Consider the following 11,834-nt stretch of genomic DNA (forward strand, 5'->3'; position numbering starts at 1 on the left):
AAGCCTTTGAGGAAGCTATCAAGCGGGGCTGGAATGACCTTCATGATAGACTGCCAAACAAGCTTATGCAGTTGGGACACTTCCTGCAAAATTGGAGTCACTCGCGCTTCCATGAGCAAAATAGTCATTAATTGGCATTGGAGAAACGACTATCTGTACTATTGGATAAAGACCCTACTGACGAATTATTGGGTGAAATTTTGGAAGTGCAACTTGGGTTGAATTTCGAGGCCGATAAAGAAAAGGTGTATTGGGCTCAGCGTGCTCATATTAATTAGCTTCAGTATGGCGATAGGAATTCGTCTTTTTTTCATAGGGTGACAGTGGCCCGTCATAATCGTAACCGAATACACGGACTAGAGGACGAATCGGACCAGTGGACCACGGGAACAGAGGAAATGTTATGTGTTGCGGTGAAATATTTTGAGAAGCTATTTACAGCTTTGGCCTCAGGAAGCGATGCTCGAATTCTTGATCTTGTGGAAGAACGGATAACTAGGAATATGAATGAAGTTCTTCTTCAACCTTTTACAAAAGACGATATCTGGCTAGCAGTAAAATCCATGGCGCCTTTGAAAGCCCCAAGACCTGATGGGTTTCCTGCTCTATTTTTTCAACAGTATTGGCACATTGTTGGGGATGAGGTTGCTAGTTTCTGTATCGAAGTTTTAAATGGTAGCAGGGAGATGGGTGAGCTTAATAAAACGCACATTGTTTTGATTCCTAAAGTTGATAAGCCAAGGGACCTTACTCATTTCCGTCATATTAGTTTGTGTAATGTCCTTTATAAAATCATTGCTATAGCCATTGTTACACGTATGAGACCTTTTCTTGATTCTTGTATTGATGAAGCCCAAGGTGCTTTTATTCCTAGAAGGCAGATTTCAGATAATACTCCCATTGCCTACGAGGTTCTCCATTCTCTGAAATTGAAGAAAAAAGGTAAACAGGGGAATTTTGCTCACAAGCTTGATCTTAGCAAAGCGTATGATAGGGTGGAATGGGATTTTTTGGCTGGGATGTTGTCCAGGCTGGGTTTTATTCAGGATTGGCTGGTTCTTATTATGAGGTACGTTTGCTCGGTTACTTATACGATAGGCATCAATGGCGATGTTAGTGAGACCTTTAGACCATCTAGGGGATTAAGACAAGGGGATCCTCTTAGTCCCTATCTTTTTCTTCTATGTGCTGAAGGGCTCTCTTGTTTATTAAGGGAAGCTATTTCTAAAAATGAGTTAAGAGGTGCCCCAATCGGTAGGAGGAACCTTACGATTTCCCACTTGTTGTTTGCTGATGATTGTATCATCTTTGGAGATGCCTCTGCTGAGGGCGCACGTGTGGTTCGACACATTTTTCAGGAGTATGAGATAGCGTCAGGGCAAAAAATCAATCTGGGAAAGTCGTTGATCTTTGGTTCAAATGTGGGAGAGGTTATTCGCACTGAGATTATCGGCATTTTGGGTGTTAGGTGGGCCTCAAATCTGAAAAAATATTTGGGCCTTCCAATGATGGTGGAGAGGAAGAAGAAATGGGCTTTCTCGAGTTTTCAAGATCGGTTTCGGAAGCGCATTGCAAGTTGGAGCTGTAGATATTTATCGATGGGAGGGAAAAAAGTTTTTATTAAGTCCGTTCTTCAAGCTCTTCCAGTTTATGTTATGCAGTGTTTTGAATTACCTAAATCTTTCTGTCCTCAGCTTGAAGGAATCTTAAACAAGTTTTGGTGGACAAACAACAAGTCTTCCAAAGGCATCTATTGGAGTACGTGGAGTGCGCTTTGTTTACCAAAGGCGCTTGGTGGGATGGGCTTTCGTGATTTATATATGTTTAATAAAGCCCTTTTAGCTAAGCAAGTATGGCGAATTTTTTCTAAACCTGACTGTCTTCTTGCGAGAGTTCTTAAAGCACGTTATTTTCCTTTTCGGGTATTTTTCAGCTAAAGTGGGATCTTACCCTTCTTTTACCTGGAGGAGCATTTGTGGTGCCAGGGACGTTTTTGATGACAGATTGCTATGGCGGATAGGCAGCGGTACGAATGTGAACATCTGGAATGATCCATGGATACCAGGTCCTAGAAACGGTAGATTGCTAGTAAATTCTATGAATCCACAGTGGACGACAGTGGATCAACTTTTGAATGAAGAGTCCCATACCTGGAAGAAAGAAGTCATCTACCAACTTTTTGACGCTGATCAGGCTCGATGTATCATCAACATTCCAGTTGCTGGGAGAGGGTTCTCAAATTTATTAGTTTGGAAACATGATGCAACGGGAGAATATTCAGTGAAGAGCGAGTATAGAATTTTGGTTACAAATATGAATCAGCTCATAGCTACAAAGAACTACAGTAAACTATTTACATCAATATGGGACATTTCGATCCCTACAAAAATAAAGATTCATCTATGGTGCCTTCTTAAGGACTATGTGCCTCACTATGGGAATCTGGTGAAACGAAGGTTGCGAGTTGAATCGGTGTGCCCTCTGTGTATGTCAGAGCCGGAAGACTCCCATCATATCTTATGGTATTGTAGCATCTTGCGGCAGCTTTGGGTTCAGCTGAAAATTGCAGTAAATTTTGATGTATTCACCTCGGACGGAAAAACAAATTTTGTTAGTGCGTTTCTTGCAATGGACAACAACTTTAAGAAGCTTAGTGCTATTTCTTTATGGGCTCTGTGGTACAAGAGAAACAAGATGGTTAATGAAGGTTTAAAGTTTGAGCTTCATGAACTAGTGGGTTTTGTTCAGAGCTATGACCAAGATTTAAGATTCACTATAGCAAAAGATCTAACCACTGGTATGCGACAAAATAGTTCATGGCAACCTCCTCAAACTGGGTTTATAAAGTTAAATTTTGATGCCTCTTTTGAGAATAAATCTAATTGTTCTATTTCAGCGGTGCTTGCTAGGGATTTTGAGGGTCTGGTTATGGGTGCATGTACGGTCTCGAATGACGATATTGCTGATGCTTTTGTGGCCGAGGCGAGAGCCTGTGAAAGGGCTCTCTATTTTGCTCGGGACATGGGTTTTCGTAAGGTGGTCTTGGAAGGAGATTCGATTACTGTTATCAAGAAACTCAAAACAAATGCTATAGATCGTTCTATTCTCAGCCCTATTTCTCAACATATTCGAGTCTCGACGGAAGGTTTTGAAGAAGTTACTTACAATTTTGTTCCCAGTGAGGTGAACAAAGCAGCGCATGCACTGGCGATGGTGGGTCGGATCTAGAAGCATTCCTGTTTTTGGGTTGAAGAGGCTCCCCCTTCGGTTATTGAGGTTGTGGAGATAGATCGTCAAGGGTGGTTTAGCCGGGGTTGATCTGGAAGCACGAGCACAGGAAAGAGTGTTACGCCTTGTAAGTATGAGGGGTGTTCAACGACTAACTGTGGAAGTGTATGTTCTGGGGATGGAGGATAGGAGCAGAAGGGTAAAGGGGATCTGGGTGGCTGGTCTATTGGTGACAGTGCTGTCAGTGGTAATAAAAGACTGGCTACGGTGGATTCAGAGAAGTAAAGTTCTTCATTTTGCATTGCAATTGGAGAAGGTTCACAGAACTCCAATGGCGTGAGCAATGCTTTGATGGCTCCAGATTTGGATCGATTTTTCTGAGGAGTTGGAGCATTTTTCTAACTGATATTGAGAGTTGTTTTTACGCTGCAGGCTCATTCATTTTCTTTTTCTGTCTTAATTACTTCAATTTTTTAGGCTTTCTTTTCCTTTATGGTTGACAGCTGTAGTCATTTTCTTTGTTTTGTCGTTTTGCTTTACTGTTGGTGACCTTTCAGTTTGGTTTTGAGCCGGGTGATATTAATATCAGTCTTTTTCGACAAAAAAAATATTGTAAAAAGGGTTATAAGTAAAAATAAATATTGGTGATATTAATATCAGTCTTTTTCGACAAAAAAAATATTGTAAAAGGGTTATAAGTAAAAATAAATATTGTATAAATATAAAATTAACTTGAAACTGACTTTGCAAAATGTCATGGATATCCAACCAACTAAATAAGGAAAAGATGCCCTAAGCTAACCACTTCTACATAAAGCAATGTATTCAATTTATATATAGATTATTAAAACTAATTATTGTTTAAAAAAATTAAGTAATTATTGTTTAAAAAATTAAGGTTTAAATGTGCGAAAAGCCCTCAATTAAAAAAAAAACAATTAAGCTCTTGCTTTTTTTCACTTATTTGGGTACTTGAACTTTCAAAATATATCAAAAAGGCCCTCAAACCTTTTCAAAAAAAAAGTAAGACTCTACTTTTTTTTGCACTCAATTGGGTACTTGAACTTTCAAAATGCATCAAAAAGACCTTAACTTTTTTCAAAAAAACAATTAAGCCCCTTTTTTATTAAAAATAATAAAAAATTAAAATCAATAAAAGCTATAAATATTATTAAATTTTAATAAAAAAGTTCAAATATTAAAAATTAGAAAAAAAATTGTAAAATTTTATAAAAATCGTAAAAAAATTATAAAATATATAGAAATATAAAAAATTTTAAAATTTTATGAAATCGTAAGAAAATTATACAAAATGTTACGAAATATAAATTTTGTAAAAAAAATTATAAAAATTATCGTACCAAAAGAAGCATTTTATAATTTTTCTATAACTTTTCTTTATTTTTATTTTTTATCATTTTTGCCATATGTCACGTTGTGTTGCGACGCATGATGACTTTAATTGAAAAAAAACTAGGGGTCGTTAATTTGTTTATGATTTTTATAAAGTTTTACAATTTTTTATTTTTTTATGATTTTTATAAAAAAATTCTAATGTTTAATAAATTTTATATTTTTATTAAACTTTAATAATTTTTCTAAAATTTATTTTTTATATTTTTTTCTAATTTTTAATAAGAGCAAGGGCTTAATTGTTTTTTTGAAAAAATTTGAGTGTCTTTTTGATGCATTTTAAAAATTCAAGTACCCAATTGAGTGAAAAAAAAAGAAGGGGCTTAATTGCTTTTCTTGAAGAAGTTTAAGGGTCTTTTTAATACATTTTAAAAGTTCAAGTGCTCAATTGAGTGCGAAAAAAAAAAAAGAGCTTAATTGTTTTTTTTTTAAGCCAAAAACTAATTATTGCTTAATATGTTATGAGTTATGTAACAAAATATAATCAAATAAGATTATCTCTAGGCGTAATGGGAGAGGGGCAAGTAGTGCGTGAGCCTTACCCTAAAAGAATATATAACTTAATCTTGTCCCTTTAAAATTTTATTTATTTAAATTTATCATGATAAAATAATTTTTTTGTTAAAATAATATTCTTAAAAAAATGATCATAATACCCAAAATTAGGATTAGAAGAATTAAGACTTGTTGGTTAGGATTAATGGTTCGGAAGGACCTAAGTGAGTTTCTACGTTTTAAAGACAGTATTGAGCTTAGTAATTTGGTGGTTAAGTATTAGTTATCTTTAGGTATTGTGTTCAAGTCCTCTTGTGTGATAAGTGGGAATTATTTTAATTTCTTTAAAAACAAATCTCATTGGTTTGTTAAAGATTATTTAAATTATTTTATTTTATTTTTCTAATTTAGAGAAAAGTTAGGAAATCCCAAAATTTTGCTCACGTTCCTCCATTTTCTCATCCTCTCTCTCACGTCAGTCACCCTCTCTCTTTTCCAATTCTAAATTTGTGTTTCCTTTTTGCCATTAATTTTTCTTCTTGATTCTTTATTTTGTTGTTTTTTCTTTGGTTGCTACCGTTCACTTGCTGCAAGGGTTTTACTATTTTTGAGTCGTTCCTTTTGTTACAAGAATTTTTGCCGATTTCCGCTTCTCAAGACTTTCTTTGTGTTCTTGTTTCGTTCAATCAGGATCTTTAGGGGTAAGTAATGTTGTTTAGGTTTCTATCAATTGTGTTTGGAATATTCTATTATGTTGCAAATGAAAACTTTCTTGGTTTTTGAGTACTTGTGTAAATTGAGTTTTCAGTTCGGTTTGGTGGTGACGAATCATTCGATTCTTGGTGCTGGGAATAGCATATTTCAGGTGTGTTTCTCAAACATTAGTAATTAGGGATGAGTTTTGTGGTCCTGTTCAATTTTTGCAGTTTTCACTCTTTATTCGCAAATTGACTCGTTTGGGTCCCGGAGAAATCCGTTGCTCGTTTAAACCTCTGTAGGAGTGTGGGACTTCGTTAAGTTATATCATATGTGTGTTGCACTTAAGTCATATCATGCTACCATGCCGTGTTTGTATACTAATTTTACACTAAATATGTCGATGTTGTTTGTCATTTTGTGCTGGAATGGGCTGTTGTTCGCATGTTGATTTTTCGTGAAAATACCCTACCGTTGTAATAAACATTTTGCTGCTATTTTTGTTGAGTAAATGTCGCATATGTGTGCACATTTTGTTGTTGTTTTTGTTGAGTAAAATGCCGCATATGTGTGCACATCTGCTGCTGCTTTTTGATGAGTTTAATGATGCATATATGAGCCTAGTTGTTGTTGTTGTTTTTAGTACGTAAAATGCCACATATGTGGTTGGTTTTTGCTGTTGTTTTGGTGCGTAAACATTGTGCATATATGTGAAGTGGGCTACTGATTTCTTATTTGGGAACATGTGTGATTTAAGGATGTTTTTGTGATAAGTTTGTTCGCTGAATTATAACTATAGCATGATATGTTACTATGTATGTATGACATTTCGTATCTGCATTTGGGTTTGGGTTTTGTTTGAAGAGAAGGAGCTTGATTTGGCAGTATTACTGCATTATTAAAATATGGCAGGGATATCGCAATCATATGAGCAGCTTGACTGCATAATAACTCGAGTGGAAAATGACCACAATAAGGTGTGTTCGGTTGGATGGGTCCACCATAACTCATATATTGGTGTGTAGAGGTTGGAAAGGGTTAGTATACCCTATTTGGTGTGTGACAGATGGTTGAAAATGGTGTGTAGAGGCTAGATAGGTTGATATTGGGACTGGTACATGTGTGTATGAATTATATTTGTTCTGTTTTTGAGTAAGTACTTCACTTATGATTGTCTGATTATGAAATGAGCTAAGCAATTGCAAGTGTGAGAGCAACTTCACGTGATTACATTTTGCATATTCGTTATGTGATATGATAATGTGATACGGCAAACTGTTATGATTTCTGTTAATGTTATGATTAAGTTAATTTTAATTCCAACCATCTGTTCGACTCTGTTTTATTATTTGTGTTCGTTGTCTTGTTCTGTCACTGCCTTTAGACTCACACTGAGCTTAGGTAGCCCATTTCCTTAGTTTACTCCTTTTTAGGTAATTCACCAGGTTAGGTCCTGGACTCAGCGAACTGGTGGTCTCAGAGTGGTATGAAATTTGGACCGGACTTTTGAAAAGCTACATATTCTTTAATTGAAACTAAATTTGCGATTTCGTGCATGTTATGTTTATTTTCAGTTTAAGTTACCTTAGTGTTTAGAGCATGAGCATAAAATTTAAAACTGTTTTGCTTAAATAAACACTCAAATTTTTTAATGTTAAACTTGCGAATTATAGAAAAATGATGGTTTTCCGCTGCAAGAAATTTCGAGTAACAATTTGTTAAATCTGAAATGTTTGCAAATCGAATAAGGATTTGGTAATTCGGTTTTAAACTTATTTGAGCTACGATGAAATTAATGATTGGAAATGTGAGCTAGGTTAATTACAGGAATTTTTGTGATACATGAAAAGAAAGTGATTTTCAAAAATATTGTTTTGTTTTGGGCCAATGTGACCTTTGAAATCCGGTTAAAACTTCTGGGTTGGGTTGGGTTGGGTTGGGTTTTGGGGTGTTACAATGACATAACATTGTAATTGAAATAGTTAACAATACTAATTATTTAGATTAACTAATGATATAAAAAAGTAGAGGGACTAAGTTATGTTAAAAATTAAAATATATGGATTAAATTCAAGTTCAAAATAGTGTAGGGGTCAAAACTAAATTTTAACCATTGCCTTATAATGTAATTTAAAAAAAAAGCAAATACAAAAGATTTGTCATACCATTAATTTCAAATTAAATATAATCACATAACATTTTAATAAAAAAGTTATCAATATTAACTATTTGGACTAATTAATAATATTATAAAAATATATAGACCAAATTATGTTAGAAATTAAAGTATAGAGATAGAGGAACTAAAAATGAAATTTGACATTTTACTATGATGTGAAGAAAAAAGAGAATCATACATGTGTAAACAAAAGGAAGGCCCTAAATCTCGAATGTTAATAGTTGAGGGATCAAAATTGATATTTTACCATGATCTCATCATAGAAAAATAATGCTAATAGACACGTGTTATTGAAGTCCCTAAGGACCATCCTTTTATATATAAAACTAGTATAGTCCACCTACACTTTGTGTTGGGTTGATTATATGTTTGTGCCAAATTATTGAGTGAAAGTTTAAAAATTAAAATATACGCTAAGGTCTATACACTTCATACATTTTGAATTTAGTCCCTCTTCTTTTCGAATCTAATATTTACTTTCAATTTTTATTTAATCACGAAACATATTGATTGAAAAGTTAACAATATTAACTATTTGGACTAATTATAAACATTATAAAAATAGAGACCAATTTATGTTAGAAATTAAAGTATAAGGATTAAATCTCAAATTTAAACATAACAGAGGGACCAAAATCGATATTTTGTCATTTTTCTATAATGTAAAGAAAAATGGAAAATAAGAAAAATTGAAGGTTAAAATATGCTCTAAGTTTCTATATAATTTGTTTGTTTGGAATTTAGACCGCCTACTTTTTTATTTTTCAGGAAATTATCCCTTTACTTTTGGGATTTGAAATTTTAGGTCCAATTGTTATTACCGTCGAAATCCTTCTATTAAATCTACTATTGTGCCATTTTGAAAGTAAAAAATATATATTAAGTCATGTAACAATAAAAATAACATTGAAAATGCTTATAAGGACTTTTTTTTCTTAAAATACTCATTTGAGCTCGTCATGATAAAATATTTTTTTGTTGGAGCATAGTTCTTAAGGAAAATTGACGTAAACATTTTGATTGAAATAATTTACAATATTAACTCTTTAAACTAACTAATGAAATTACAAAAGTAAATGAAAAGTTATCTCAAAAATTAATTAAATATCAAGTTTCAACACAGTATATGGGCCAAAACTAAAATTTGACCACTGCCTTATAACGTAAAAAAAAAAAAAACAAAAAACAAAAACAAATGGTAAACTCAAAAGAAATGAGAATCAACTGTCAGTTTATAAGACCCTTAGAACATTCAAATTATATATAATCAAATAACGTTGTAATAAAAAAGCTAACGATATTAACTATTTGAACTAATTAATTGATAGCATATCAAATTATATAGTGATTAAATATAAATTTAGGGGTTTGGATTTTTTTTATGTATAGTGTATAAATATAGATTAAAAAGTAACTTTTGAGCTTAGGTTGGCCTATTCTAATTTACAGCCACATCATTGAAGAAGCTTTGTAAATTCAAATTTAGGGAGAAAAAAAAAGTGTTGGGGGGTCCATAATTATAAATTAATAGCATCACACATGATTGATTGATGAATAAAATTAGGATAGTCATGCTTCCAATAAAAATCCCCTTCACTCATGATAACACCATGTCTAGCAATTAAATTAGCCACATGGTTCCCTTCTCTTTCAATATGATGAAAATAACATTCTTCAAGTTCCCCCATCACCCTTTTCCCCTCTTCAACTATACATCTTATGTATGACCCATCATCAACATCCTCCATTAACAAAATGTTCAAAACCCAAAAACAATCGCTTTCTAAAATAATCCGACGGTACCCCATTTCCTGCGCCACCTTCAAAGCCTTCACCGCCGCCCAAGCTTCATTGATGTTCCCTTCCATTACATTATCTATTTTAATGGCCGCACCTCCCCAAACGAACCCTTCATCGTCTCTAATTATAACGCCTATACCTCCTTTCTTTCCATCACCATCAAAGGCTCCATCAAAGTTCACTTTATGTAAACCCATTGGTGGTGGAATCCACCGATTCTTTGTCGGGAACACGGTCGGTTTTGACATCATTGCTTGGTCTAAATCCGGGTTTTCTTTCTCGTTTCGATCCTTTTCCGGTATCAAGTTGCCATTCTTAGCGGACCATAACGCCAATAGGATGGTAAGTAGCCGTTCATAATCTTCGTTGCTTATCTCTGGTGATACAAACTCCAACCAATGGGGGCCATTTGAGAAAAGGTGGTGTAGAATGGATTGGCATAATCTCCATGCAAAAGCTGCGAGTTTGGTTGGCATAGTGATTGCGCACATCGTTTTCCATATCCTTACTTGAAGTCCTATGAAGAAGCCCAACTTATCACATTTATAATTGTCAATATACTTGAATTCATGTCAAGTTTCAAACAATCTTCTCTGGGGTTTTTATAAGGTTAAAATTTATACTTATATTAAGTTTCCAATTGAGTTGGTGTCATGAGTCAATTAGATACCAACTCGGTTCAGAAATTATTAAAATACCCTTCTTTTTTACAAAGTAACAAAGATTAATATAAGGGTATTTTTGTCTTTTCATGTTTTAGTAAAACAATTACTTTTATATTTATATTAGGCTTATTAAGTTTGTGCTACAAATCAACCAGACACCAACTCGATTTGAAAATCACTAATATCTATTTACTTTTATAAAGAAACGGATATTGCTATAAAAGTACTTTGCTTTTCCATTTTTTAAATAAAAGAATATTATAATAAAATTTGACACAATGCCTAGAACTACCCATAAATAGGAGAATAATGCGTTTCAATGCACTTGAACTCACATTCTCATACATTGACAACAATATCTATATCAATCGAGTTAAGACTCAATCATCTAAAAGCAGTATTAAGTAATCTCTTGAAAATTATGATTTTATTTTATTTTGTTTCGTTTCATTTCATTTCATTTCATTTCTTTTTTCTATACACAAAAATGAAAGTGTAAAGCTGAAATAAATTGCATTTGAAAAAAGCATAAAAAAAAAAAAGAAAGAAGATTGAAGCTGGGGATTAATGAATAACAGACTTACCATCTTGAATAGCTTGAGAGCAATAAAGAGAGGAAAATCATACTTCAAAGCGCCCCATAATCCCATCACCACTGCTTCTTTCTTCTTATTGAAACCCATCTCTCTCATGTCTGTCTCTCTCTATATATATTGTCATCCATGTGAAGAAAAAAATAAGTTACATATATATTCACGTGAAAATGAAATAAACTATACATATTTTCTTTTGTCTTTTATGTCCAAATGAAATAAAATAAAGATTGTGCAGGAATTGTGGGAATCTTCAGAAATTAAATACTTGTATTGAACAATGAACACCACTGCCAGCCAAATTCAAAAATTATAAATATATATGAAGTACAGCCAAGCCTTTTATGTTTGTTGGTGGTTATTTGGATATCTTAAGAGTCGTGCATTGACGATAGTGAATGAAGATTTTGTTATTTTGAATATTATAATTTAGGGATAAGTAACATAGAGTATTTTGATTTCTCCACTAAAAAATACACAAATTAGTCGATACATATTAGATCAAAGAGAAAATTCTATTAAAAATTTCATTTACTCGTATTGTTAAAATCTGACGTGCTTGATGGAATAACCACATTGTGATATGTGGTGTGCCACATATAATGTACATAGATCAATTTTTAACAGAATGACTAGTTTACTCTTTGACTTAAGTACAGAGACTAATTTACCTATATTTTTAATAGGGGAGGCAAAATATATTCTAGGAGTCTCTATAGTACTTTTACCCTCGTTAATATTTGTATGATTATTATGGGATGCGTT

General features: G+C 33.2%; 2 protein-coding genes and 1 long non-coding RNA gene across 3 annotated transcripts; 2 read left to right on the top strand and 1 right to left on the bottom strand.

The window, feature by feature from the left end:
* The first annotated feature begins 398 nt into the window (after positions 1-398).
* On the top strand, positions 399-3,568 carry LOC107921650 (uncharacterized). Its single transcript, XM_016851478.1, has 3 exons — positions 399-1,794; positions 1,934-3,213; positions 3,290-3,568. The coding sequence occupies exons 1-3, from the start codon at positions 399-401 to the stop codon at positions 3,566-3,568; spliced, it is 2,955 nt and encodes a 984-aa protein (XP_016706967.1).
* Positions 3,569-5,407: 1,839 nt separating this feature from the next.
* On the top strand, positions 5,408-7,149 carry LOC107921311 (uncharacterized). The gene is made up of 3 exons (XR_001691016.2): positions 5,408-5,837; positions 5,945-6,001; positions 6,745-7,149. It is a non-coding gene; the product is annotated as an uncharacterized lncRNA (long non-coding RNA).
* Positions 7,150-8,624: 1,475 nt separating this feature from the next.
* On the bottom strand, positions 8,625-11,194 carry LOC107921868 (uncharacterized). Its single transcript, XM_016851698.2, has 2 exons — positions 11,061-11,194; positions 8,625-10,328 (listed from the first exon to the last, which is right to left on the bottom strand). The coding sequence occupies exon 2, from the start codon at positions 10,300-10,302 to the stop codon at positions 9,529-9,531; it is 774 nt and encodes a 257-aa protein (XP_016707187.1). The 5' UTR covers positions 10,303-10,328; positions 11,061-11,194; the 3' UTR covers positions 8,625-9,528.
* Positions 11,195-11,834: the final 640 nt, after the last annotated feature.

This window comes from Gossypium hirsutum, chromosome D01 (assembly GCF_007990345.1).
Source record: "Gossypium hirsutum isolate 1008001.06 chromosome D01, Gossypium_hirsutum_v2.1, whole genome shotgun sequence".
NCBI classification, from domain to species: domain Eukaryota; kingdom Viridiplantae; phylum Streptophyta; class Magnoliopsida; order Malvales; family Malvaceae; genus Gossypium; species Gossypium hirsutum.

What these genes read in the sequence shown, in the direction of transcription:
- LOC107921650 (XM_016851478.1), top strand. Translation starts at nt 399, where the DNA reads ATGTTATGTGTTGCGGTGAAATATTTTGAGAAGCTATTTACAGCTTTG. An exon ending in TTGTTTACCAAAGGCGCTTG is followed by an intron (nt 1,795 to 1,933) that starts GTGGGATGGGCT and finishes GGTATTTTTCAG; the next exon opens with CTAAAGTGGGATCTTACCCT. An exon ending in CAGCGCATGCACTGGCGATG is followed by an intron (nt 3,214 to 3,289) that starts GTGGGTCGGATC and finishes TTGTGGAGATAG; the next exon opens with ATCGTCAAGGGTGGTTTAGC.
- LOC107921868 (XM_016851698.2), bottom strand. Translation starts at nt 10,302, where the DNA reads ATGTGCGCAATCACTATGCCAACCAAACTCGCAGCTTTTGCATGGAGA.